General features: G+C 35.8%; 1 protein-coding gene across 50 annotated transcripts in view; it reads right to left on the bottom strand.

The window, feature by feature from the left end:
* The window catches only part of ABI3BP (ABI family member 3 binding protein), a 277,985-nt gene that overhangs the window by 107,145 nt on the left and 158,469 nt on the right, over positions 1 to 12,371 (bottom strand). For 21 of the 50 annotated variants that reach the window (XM_084991540.1, XM_084991544.1, XM_084991567.1 and 18 more), the window contains 8 exons: positions 10,191 to 10,256; positions 8,728 to 8,802; positions 8,091 to 8,165; positions 7,075 to 7,149; positions 6,115 to 6,186; positions 5,272 to 5,346; positions 1,134 to 1,175; positions 259 to 303 (listed from right to left, as the gene is read on the bottom strand). In XM_084991540.1, the coding sequence (XP_084847666.1) occupies positions 259 to 303; positions 1,134 to 1,175; positions 5,272 to 5,346; positions 6,115 to 6,186; positions 7,075 to 7,149; positions 8,091 to 8,165; positions 8,728 to 8,802; positions 10,191 to 10,256 (525 nt within the window). The remainder of the gene's footprint in view (positions 1 to 258; positions 304 to 1,133; positions 1,176 to 5,271; positions 5,347 to 6,114; positions 6,187 to 7,074; positions 7,150 to 8,090; positions 8,166 to 8,727; positions 8,803 to 10,190; positions 10,257 to 12,371) is intronic. The other 29 variants (XM_084991549.1, XM_084991572.1, XM_084991557.1 and 26 more) reach the window with 3 other exon arrangements.

Genomic DNA, 12,371 nt, shown 5'->3' with positions numbered 1-12,371 from the left:
CTTAGCACTTGAAAAATCTCCAAATCAGTAACATGTGTAAAAAGACTTTGATTCAGAAATTATTTCAGGAAAGGCAACTTTTAATGACTGAGGTATAGTTTTTAAACTATAGGATTTAACAGTTTTCTCTGAGAGAAGAGAGAACACACACACACAGAAATGGACATTAATAAACAAATCCATTACTTGTGAGCCTGTTAATAAAGACACCAGCAATCAGGACAAGAGGAAACAAAGGTAGGTCACTCACTGCATTACCTAATGTTGTTGAAGGTTTGGTTCCCAGTGTTCCAGGTTCTAAGACTGCATGAAAAATGATCAAGAAAGAATCAGAATCAAAGGAAAAATGATGAACTTTATTGAAATATGAAAAATACTTAACTTTTAATTACTAAGTTGAGCCAACATAAATGGTGAAATTTTTATCCATATGAGAAGTTCATTTTTATATGATTCCTGTGTTTTCAGACAAAATGAACAAAACTATAGCCAGAGAGTTAAGTTTGGAAAGAAAAGTGGAAAAAAAAAGGCATGATTTTCATTTGGGAGATGTGAATGCAATAAAGCAACCAACAGCTCATGTTATGAAGGAAAATATGGGTAATTGGCTAAGATGGCACTAGCAGAACACATGTTTTGCTCTCTTGAAGAAAAAGAAGCTGTAAAGATTGGAGCAAATTTTTCTATTTCTCTTGTTTAATGAATTTCCAAGGGACACATCAGGACATTTAGATCTGGAAAGACCATAATGCTTTTCAAGAAAATTTGCAAATATTAGAGTTTTGAAAGTAAGAAAAAGACCTCCAAGAGTGAAAACATAAATATGTCCTAGGGAAGCCATGGTTCTCTATGGGAAATAACCAGATTAAAAGCAGCACAGGACACAGTCCTCAAGTATAAGGAGGGACAGCAGGGAATGTGACAAGCTAACATCCGGATGGCTTTCATGGCTGTCTCAGAGCCTCTGCTTAGATAAGCACAGGCAGAGAGTTTATCTTCTGGCAAAAATGGCTGAGAGAAAGATCTGAAGGATAACGAAGAAATAATTTTTTAAAAAGCTAAAGCTAAAGTTGAACTCAGAGGGTGTGAAAGAAAGACCATTCTTTTCTACTCACTAAAGTAAACTCCATTACCTATTGGCGGTGGTGATGGTGGTGGGGTCTCAGGTTCCAGGGCTGCAATGAAAGTGAATATTAGCCAAGGTGATGCTGACAAGCACCATCTAAAGTAGAGATGAAAAGTCCTTTTCATATGAGAATTCTCTCACTGGTGATCATGTTCAACTGCCTTATGGAAAAAAAATCTCAATCACCCCACAGTGTCTCCACAAACCAAAGCAGAAGAAAGAATTGAGAATTATAATTTTTGGTGTTGATTTTTAGCTATTTTCCCCATACTGCCTCTGGTGCCTTTTTGACTTTAAAAGGAGGTCAGGGTGGCCTCTTGGAGGTCGTTCCCCTGCCACCTTGTTTTAATGCAGGAGAGTCAGGTTCATCCAAGGAAACGGGAAGAGAGAGCAGACCCACCAGACCTGCAACCACGTTGAAGCTCTGTTAGTTCTGAACGATTTTCAGCCTGATTGGAGATCAGACTCTTTTGCAAAAAACTGGAATTCAACTATGGTCTAAAAAGGTCCACAGGTGTTCATATGATATTCCTCACATTTACTAGCATGTACTGAACAAAGTGATTTACATATGAGATTTATTCCATTTAAATTAGTAAAGCAATAGAAGTCAGAAAATAATCTCAGATTTCACAAAATGCTGAATATATTGAATAACATTATTATCTAAATATTCTGACAGTTAACAAACTCTCCAATGTCATTCAGACTGCAGAAAGTAGATTATTCTTCATGCTGAATATGGTTTGGTAAAAATCTCTGTCTGGGGTTTTTAAAGGATCATCCAATAGGATTCTTTTTCTATAGAACAAAAAGAATTGTTTTCTTTCAGAAAGAAAATAAAAAAGGAACTCAATTTTTGAAATATAAAAGTAAGGACTTTTTGAACTTTTTTCATATAGAAATTAACTAATATCGTACCCTTGACCAGCTTAACAGAATTTAAATAATTTTGTCCTTAATATTACTTTTATTACATTTACCAGAGTTATCACTGATATTGCTGCATGGGTGGGTGTGGAAAGCTTTGGGGAAGCAAATAGTGACTCTTTAGCAACTAAAAAAGAAAATATGATGATAAATAATTCAGATAGAGAATTTTCATTTATTCTGAAAGCAAGGCATAATGGCACAAAGTGTTACCACATCAGAATGTCTGTGGCCAGAAAAGAGTTCTGACTTCTCAAGAATTTGTCAGAAATAGATAATAACAACGACAAAGTTGTTGTGGTGTATCAGATAGAAGTGCCTTAAGCAAAGTAAAAAGTGTGTGTGAGTGAGAGAAAGGGGCAGGGAGTAGAGGAATCTAAAGGTCTCAGATGCTACAGGAGAAAGGGAAAATAAATAGTAAATATCAGTAATTAAATATAATAAGTATCAAAAAAGAGCTATATCTGAAAATAGCAAAAAACAATATACTCTTGAAACGTCAAGATTTTCATTCATGTTTTAATTTCTACAAAGCTGCCTTCTAAAAGTGTGAAAAAGTAAGATTTACTACTTGTAGCATCTTTTCACAAAGATTAAAGAATGCTGTCTTTAGGAAGAAAAATCAGCATTTATGAGTTCTAGAGACCAAGACCAAATAGGTATGGAGCCCCATCAATGACGCTTCCAATTTACCTACATATAAATATATTAAAGTCATTGTTTATTAAAAGCAAATATATCTTCTGATAAGAATTACTCTATTTCATAGCTTTAAGGTCTTATGGATAAAGGTATAAAAATGGTCCATAAAAAAGCTGAGTGATAGCCAAATAATTATACCACTCACCTCAGCACAAAACAAAGAAAACTAAAACTTGCTCATGGATCTGTGACTAGTAATGAGTACAATTTATAACTCCATCCACTGTGTCAGAGAACTATGTACAACAAACTCCTGTAATTGGAAGTCTCTCCCTTTTTTTCAAGTTAATTAAAAACTTAAAGAGCCGAATGTCACTACAATCTTAATGATTAATTAAGAAAGAAACGATTCTTACTGAATAAGGCAGACAAGTTGGGACATGGAAGATGGCTGGGATTTTCAAGAAAAGCACTGGATTCTGCTTATAAAACAAACCAAAACCAAAAACCAAACCAAAACCCACAGTTTTCGCTTGTTAGTTTAACCACAAAGGAAAACCACAGGAAAAGCAGCCTGTGTGAAAAGTGAAATGGAAAAAGAGGAGAGTATGAGGAGAGAGATGGGAAAAGCAATGAATGACTCAAAACAAACAAACAAACAAACAAAAAAACCCAACAACTTTTGGTGGTTCATTTGCTCTCCTGGACCTTAGCTGGCAACAAAAACCTTTGGCAGAGCTATAATGGTGGCTGCCATAAAATAATACATTTAAAAAAGCTAAAACCCAAACAATGGTTTGCAGACATCAGGTCATTACTCTGTGTTGTCTCAGACCATTCAAAAGTCCACTGAGTTGGTTTAAGTTTAGGTGCAGATTCTGAAGTGGTAATACTTGCTATTAGATGAAAAAGTGTGGCTATTCCTTGGTGATTAGAAGGTAGACATCAAAGGACAATAAAGTCATTATCTTCCAAATAATTTCCCACATTTTCAAAGGAAATGTCAAATTAAGAAATCTTTTTGCTCAAATACCCTAGAGTGATAAGAGCACACTCTCCCACCCTAACTTGTATTCATGAATTTCCTCTCAGAAATCTTTATTTTTCAGAAAACACTTAACTTGATAGTATAATTTATCATGAATAAATGGTAATCAACATTTGGAGCATTTTTTAATGTTTTAAAATTCTATCATCTAATAACAGAAGTTATTAGATTGGAGAAACATTTATTTAAAGTTCTAACCCAAACATAGGGTAATACTTCTTGATCTGCTTGGTAATAGCCCCAAAGAATTGGTAATACTCCCCTAAATACAGAATATATATAATTGTTTCTACCTTATTCCAAAGTCCTCTGGGCATAATTTAAAAATAAATTAAAAAATAATTTTAAAATGTACCTTAAAATCTTCACTCAGAGAGCTGTCAGAGTCCTTTGATTTAAACCGCTAGGTACTTACATTTTATTAGCTATGCTCTCTCTCCTAATTGCCCCTCTGAATAAGAATCCTTCATTCCATTTCTCTGACTTGGAAACCTCACTCACAGAGGCAACATCAACTCTGCTTCCTTTGCCTAATCCCCAATTTCCTTCTGCCCAAGGCCTACAACAGCTGGAAATCTCACTGCCTCTTTGAAAAGAGCCATGAGGTTCTGTTTCTCAGCAGTTACATTTTTCTGCCTTACCCATTTCATTACAAAAAACCAAATATGCTCAATTAAGTAGAAAATCTCTCACTTTAATAATCCCATTTTGTAAACATACATTAACGAAAAATCCATTGAACAGTACAGTGAGAAATATATTTCTCTCAGAGCTAAGGTGTTAAAAGGTTGACAAAAATGATGAGTTGTGACAAAGCTCCCCACATACAATCTTATAAATCAATATTTAAGACTGCAATATAGATTCTGGAGAGAGAGACACAATGAAGATCTATCTGATCATTAAATATAACCTGCAATATTTATGCAGGTGACTGTCTCTGCTTTTAACTACATACACAGAATAACCTCTCCTAGCCAAAAAAAAAAAAAGCCTTTTTTTTTCTTCAGCAAAACGCCATTAATATCTCCTGGGAACTAAACAGAAGTCAGGGTTCAGAAATCAACCCTCATTTAGAAAGAAGTCATAGAACATTAGGAGAATCGTGCAGCCTGAGAATGGAGAAGCCCCCAAACAAGGCAGGATTCTTAGGAGATGGAAAGTCTTCTTCACTTTTCAGCTGAAAGGCTACTGTTCAGTATGATCAGAATTCCAATCAGCTTTGCCACTGGAAACTATTCTGCAGTCCTAGACAAGAGAGGTTTCAATCATTCACATCACTCTATTCTGTGTTTTCTCTGTGATGGCCATGAGCATAATGAGCCACCACATAGTTCACAGCCATGCTATGATAATATCAGATGAGATGGCTAAAATGAGGTCATTTCATCTTATTTTTGTTCTTTTCATGGAAATTTGTGTCAAATAAGAAAATGCAAATCAGAAGTTCTTGCTCCAAAAAATGGCATAAAATAATTTTCCAACCCTAATTTTGGAATATCAAAAGAAAACTCATGGTAATTACCAGGTTTGGTGTGTGTCACTTCTGGACTGAGAGGAATTTTAGGTTTCAAAGAAATAAATGGTGTTTTACTGGGAGCTGGAAAAATAAAGAAACAATGTCATCGACAAATTGATATGTAGGCATTTCAGCATCTAAAATCACAAAAGGAAAATCTATACTTTAAGTGGAATAAACCTATCATCTTGGATGATTATGGAAATATCCCATTAAAATAATAATTCAAAGAATAGCATTTAATAAAATACAGTAAGACATTTTCATCTGGTTTGAGAAAACATTTCAAGAAAAATAGCACTGCAACTAGTTGCCCTAACTACACAAAGTGAGACAATGATTTTAATCCATGCTTAAAAAAAACACCAAAATCAGTGTAATGATTTTACACATTATTTCACATTTTTCAGGCACATCTAAGTCTTTAAACACCAGAAAAGATAAATATTTTAAAATTAATATTTACTGATAGGCATAACACTATGGTCTGTGGCATAGAGACATTTTACTAACACCATAATAGAAAGCTATTTTTCCAAATGAAGTCTGAAGTTAAACTTGAGGGCCTTACTCAAAAATATGGAAAATTTTTAAAACAGTGATTTGGTAGAAGATGAGAAAGTGTCAATGGTTTAACAGCTTTCCAAGGTACAGGATGCTGTCTCAATGCTGAATTCACATCTCCTAACTAAAGGGCCAGCTATCCAAAACCATGAAAGCCATGGGGCTGTTGTACACACACTTGAAATGATCCAATAACAATAGAGATCAAGATGTTACATATAAGTTGGGACACTGGACTTTCCATGGAGAAATGAAGAAACACATCTACTAAGGACATATTGTTACCCAGTGTTGTCCATGTAGGTTCAGGGCTTTTAGAAATTTTAGATGTAATTATTCCAGGACGTGTGGTTCTTTCTGGTGATGGAAAGGAAAAACAAATTAAAATATTCTAGAAACAATAAAGAACATCCTTCAAAGAGGAACTGAATGACCCTTTTAAAATCTTGCCATATTTAGTCAGTGTTTATAGTAGTAAAGCGAGTAAAAGTTTGGGAAATAATTTTTAAACTCGCTCATAATAGTGTAGGCTATGAAAAATTGGAATAAGCAATGGAATAAGCACAATGAAGTTTGCTAAGCATGTTCTTAGTGTATTATTTGGCAATGAAGAATATCACCTCTAGGTTGAGAAAAAACTTCTCCCTGAAACTCTGTGCCATAATATATGCTGTTTCCCTCTTCTTTTCCTCCAAGGAGCATATTTTGAGGCTTATACTTCTGACTCTTACTTTCCTTTTCTGAGCTTCTACACAAGTATTACAGTCTCACAAGCAGGTTATATAATCTTTTGCTGCTCTCATTGTTTATGATATGTCATTTTTTGAAGATTATGAGCAATTGGAAAGGCAGAGTCATGCCCTCTCCCATCTCAGCCATTGCCTGAGTACAAAACAGGAAACAAAGTAGGCAACAAAAACAAGGAACTGTCAGTCTAATAAACACTTAAATATAAATGCATGCCAGGAAAATAAGTCACACTATGTATCACTATGACAACATGACTAGTTTCAACGTTTATACCCAAATTCACATGTGAGAACACCATGGATATAATTTTCAATAAAAATCACATTAAAACGGTATGATTTTTGATATATTGCATTAATTATTCATCTTCAGTTAATTTCAAATTTTATGAAGCATCTTTAATCTATAGAATCATATCACTTTTTATGATAAGGAGATGGACATTATTTATTTAGAATTAAACATCCTGAAAGGTTAAAAGAGACAGTTATTTACCAGGTTTAGTTCTTGGTATTTTAGGCCTGAGGCGTCGTTTAGGTGTAGAAGGGATAGATGTAGTTTGCAGGGGAGCTGAAAGAAGATTTAATATAGCTTTGATAACTGATTTTTCTCATGGGTCAGTCTGATTATAACTATAAACTCGTAAACTTCACGAGTACAAGAACTGCTTTTTTTTCTTTGTATCCTTAGAATGCCCAGCACTGTGTTTTACATAGAATACGTGCTCAATAAGTAACTGTTGATTGGACCCAAAAAGAATTAAATGTCTATGTGAAAATCAAAGGTACATTGTTCAGTTAAATGTACAGAAACAGAGCACCCTTGAGGGATCGAACCCACTCCTCATGGATCTTAGTCAGGCTCCTTAACCGCTGAGCCACGACAGGGCTCCAGAACTTCTTTAATTCTGTAGATCACACCTAACCTCACCAGAAGTGAAACATGAATAATTTAATTATTCCAATAATTTTCTATTATAGAATATAGGTTGTGTTACTCTCTTTTACTCATCTTTCTTTATCTTGTCCAGGACTGCAGACACTGCTTGGTGCTCTTTGTACTTCAAATACATTGAGAAAAACAGTCCCACCAAGGGGCATCTAAATATGTTAATTAAAGGTAATATATTTTAAAATAATTATCATCCATCATTTTGCTGCCATTTTCTGGTTGGCATGTTTGCAAGCAGTTTAGAAAGGAAATAATTCTTTAAAATATGTTGAAATAATTCTTCAACATAATGGATTGTTATGTTGTACACAGGAAACTAATTTAATGTTATATATTAATTTTAGTTCAATTAAAATATATATATAGAAACCAAGACAATGGAAATTCTTTGAGGATTATCAGAAAGCTAAGGGATGATGGATAATGCAGCTCTTTGAAGAATTTCATGGTAGAGGAGGAAGGGAAATATTTACTACTGAAAATATTCTGAAAAGGGCAACATGACTGATTCGTTTTGTCACTTCATCTCTTCTTTCAACTATACAAACGTCATTAGTTACCAGGTGTTGTAGGTTGCATTTCAGGACTGGTAAAGATTTCCAGTTCTGGAGGAACGAATGGTGTTTCACTTGGAGCTGAAAACACAAACACCCCATCCCAACAAGTAATTTTGGTTAAAATGAGGTATTTGAAGAGTTTCAACATGCTTTTAGATGGTGTTACCAAGCACATGCTAAAGGACATGAATAAGGACGAAAAATGCATGTGGTCTTGAAAGCTGGTGGATGAAATGATAATTAAAAGGGAGGGAAAAGGAAAGAATGAAATTGTTCAGTAGCTGACTCCAGGCAGCCTCAGTGCATGGAAGAGAGGTCATACAGGCCACAGACATGGAGATGGGATGAGATGGTGATGAAGATGTCCATGCAGTTTTCAAAGCTTTTCATTCCTTCAAGGATGGAAAAAATATCATCTATTATGGTTCAAAAAAAAAAAAAAAAAAAAGAGAGAGAGAGCCCAAAATGGAACATAAGATGCCTGCATTGTAGGAAAAAATATATGTATATTATATTCAGAAATAGGAAAGAAAGAAACGATTAGATGTGATGGAATGAAATGGTCATTTGGAAGAAAGGCATTCACATGGATTTTCTTTTGATGGAAAACAAAGTACAATTTTTCTGTTAAAAACATTACCCAGTGTTGCCCTTGGCTGTTCAAGAGTTCTAGAAGTTTTAGGTGGGAGAGAATCCAGAAATGGATCGCTTGTTGCTGTTGGAATAAATGTCAACATTTATAAAAGCAGTAGAAGGCCCCAGGAATAAAATACAAATTCATGAGTAATAAATTATGCCTCAAATGGGGAAAAATATCAAGAACATTTGAGAGATTGCTGACCAACATTTTCAAACTAGTGATTCATTAGGAGTTTAAGATGAACTCATTTTAAAAAACATACATACTTCAAACATTACAAAATGTGATAAAAGAGTTCTTCCTATATTCAACTTGTTTTCAACTTATTTTTCTTGTTCCGTCCCTCTGTTTCTTAACTGCTAACTGAACCTACTCTTAGCATCTTAGCATTCTCTTTATTTTTATTTTATTTTTTTAAGGGCCGCACCTGAAGCACATGGAGGTTCCCAGGCTAGGGGTCTGATTGGAGCTGTAGCCACCAGCCTATGCCACAGCCACAGCAACGTGGGATCCGAGCTCCGTCTGCAACCTACACCACAGCTCACAGCAACACTGGATCCTTAACCCACTGAGCAAGGCCAGGATCGAACACGCAATCTCTTAAATTTTTAAAATTTTCTGATGCTATTTTAAATTATTTGCCTTTATTTATCATAGCATACATAGAGCTAAGTCTACACATGCAAAAATTACCAGATGTATGTCTCTGTGTGGCAGAGACCAGTCTTATCCACATTGAATCTCTTGCAGTACCTAGTAAGTGCTAAATAAACACTTGCTCAAAGGGATGATTAGACTGAGTTAAACTCACTGTATGGATCAGTAAGTGAATACCAAAGATTAGACCCAATTATATTTCTATTGACAAATGAATGACAGGATTGCTCTAGAATAGCATTTCTACCCTCGGCACTATTGCTCTTTAGGGTTGCATAGTTCTTTGTTGGGGAGCTGTCCTGTACATAGTAGGGGTTTAGCAGCATCCCTGGCCTCTACCCACTGTTAGCAATACCTTCCCCAACTGCGACAAACAAAAATATCTCTAGCCATGGTAGAATATTTTTGTGTGGGGGCAGGAAAAGGGAGAGGTGGAGGAAAAAGAGTAAGACCACCCCCACTGGGGAAACGCAACTCTAAGGAAAACTCTTTAGGAATCTAAAGCCATTTTAGAATGATTCTGAACAGTAGAGTGATAGACCATTTTGTCACTCTGCCTCAGTGGCAACCTAATCTATCTGCATCTCCCACATGTGGCAGAGTTTATTTCCTGATGGATGTGAAGAAATAATCTCTCAATGGGAGAAGTGGGTAGAATTCATCTCCCTGGCACAGACTGCCACACCTCTTCTGGGGACCTCTAGAAAGTGCAATTTTTCCCTCTGCAAAAATGAAAGGGAGAAAACCAGATGCCGTATTGTCAGCACACCTGGCATCTAAAACAAGAGTTGAGAGGCTAGGTATACCTGTGTGGGGCTCTGCTATTTCAGGCTCATCTGATGTTGTAGGGCTTGAGAAAACATCATAAGCGGCTTTTAAAAGAAAAGGTAAAAGAAAAGAGAAGCTGTTAGTTTTGATTAGTTTTAAAAGATTTCATGACACATTTCAGTGCTGGCAGAGGAGGGCAGTTTGATGTAGGTGCTAGGGAGCATTGGCTGTGGGCTACTGGTCTTGTCACCCATGTGTAAGCAATCACCAGGACTTGTCTCTCCTCCTTCTCGCCCTAAACTAAAGGCTTTTATGCAGCGAGCCCTGACTCTGGCCTCTAGGGTGATGTGAACATGGTGCGGTATGTTTACATGAAGTGGTGCCAGCTCTAAATCAAATAGCTTCAAAGAGCATAATATAAATGGAGTCAGAAGGCAATTTAAGGAGAGATTTCCAAAGAAGGAAATAGCAGTCATGTTGAGGTGATTTGCACAAAGTCTACTGCTTGGTCTTTCTACTTAGTAAAATTTACCATCATTATATCTAGATAGCACTTTACAGTTTGCACAATACTTCCTCATACATCAGCTTATTTAGCTCTGTTAATATCCCTGAGAAATAAGCAAAGTAGACATTAGCCTCATGAATCTCCATTTTTCTAGATAATGAACTTGAGATTCACTGGCTTGAAGGTACTTGCTAGTGGTCCCACACTAGGATCATCAAATTCTGCGTATTTCCCATTCCATCAGCAGGGCTAGGAATGGCAGAGTTAAGACCAGCTCCTTCTGCTCACACTGTCATTCCTACCATTTTACCTAGAGGCAGATTTCTCTCTACATTCCTCCTTGAAGTCAGGAGCCTCCTATAATCTGGATGGATTTAAAAAATAAACTGTATAGTCTATATAATGAAAAGTAGGGTGACCTTAAAAATACAAGTTGATTTTAATATAGGATAATTTTCATGTTCACTTAAGAGTTGAATCTGCAAGCAAAAATAATATCAAAATTACAACGTTCTCATTTGGGTACAAAGAGCTTTCACCATGATAATGAGAGGTGTAGAGGAAGCATACGCTGTCATGAGGCAGGTATTACTTTCCTTGCCCATTGAAAATGGCTGTACAGAGATAAACTATAAAAGGAGGAGCTCACAGGAAAATTTATGCAGTGGGGTGCCTTGTAATTCAGTGACAATGTAATGATTTTTAATCATTGCTTCTGAAGCTGTCAGAAAGATGAGACCAGACCATGTGGCACATTCTGATATGCAGAGAGGGTAATTTATATTGTACTACATAGTAAAGAGGTAGGACATATATTTGTTTGTGCAAGTGAATTTACTGCTTTGCAAAATCTTCAAAAAGAAAAACAATATTATGAGTTAAAATATGTAAATATCCTGAGAGTAAATCCATTAGTTTCCTTTAGCCTAGCTCTAGTTTTAAAGGGTCAGATAAGAATGACTCATCTTTTAAAGGACAAAAATGTTGGCAGTTGCTGATCTTGGGTTCGCTTTAAGCCAATTTCAAAGCACGAATCCAGCAAAGTCAGCTCACTCTAACTACTAAATAAACTGGGAAACATTACCAACTTATATTTAACCCTCTGATACTAGGTAAGAAAATGTAAATTCATAGACAATTTATTTATATTGTTGCTTTTGAAAAATACTGTGACTGTCTTTATCCTAACTCCAACATTTTCCTTCCATTTAGTGACGAGGGACCAACTTTCTTATATTCTGTATTTTTATTCCAAGAGATTATATTTATCCACCCTCTTTGTACCTCTTCTCTGTATCTACAATGCCCTTCCATTCTGGGGGTTCAAGCCAGGCTGCCATCCTCCCTCAAGTTATTCCCAGAAGGCACTATTGTGGAGAAAGAAACCCTCCTTTCATCCTCCTCCTGCAAATGTGACTCATGTCTGAACCATCCCAAATGTCAGGGGCCTCTTACTTCTAAATGTTTTCTTAAATCTTAAGATTAAAATTATACATTTGCCAGTAGCCTTGGTCCCTGATAGTTCTAATTTCTGGAGTTTCTGAGTGTTGAGTGCTAAAAACACAGAAACACCACTTGCTGGAATTTGTATGTTGTTTGGTATCTCTGAGAAACACACAACAACCTGATTTTATTCCTGGATTAAACACTACTTTTCAGCTCTGAAGTAATGGATGTTAGAGGAGAGGACAGTGTGGAAAATGGAGTTCTC

The sequence above is a fragment of the Sus scrofa genome, chromosome 13, assembly GCF_054392235.1.
Source record: "Sus scrofa isolate SSC_HxYL_T2T_F1_AM1 chromosome 13, Sscrofa_HxYL_maternal_Yorkshire_Landrace_v2.0, whole genome shotgun sequence".
NCBI lineage: Eukaryota > Metazoa > Chordata > Mammalia > Artiodactyla > Suidae > Sus > Sus scrofa.
The sequence above is the reverse complement of the archived record's forward strand: the minus strand, read 5'-3'. Positions and strand labels throughout refer to the sequence as shown.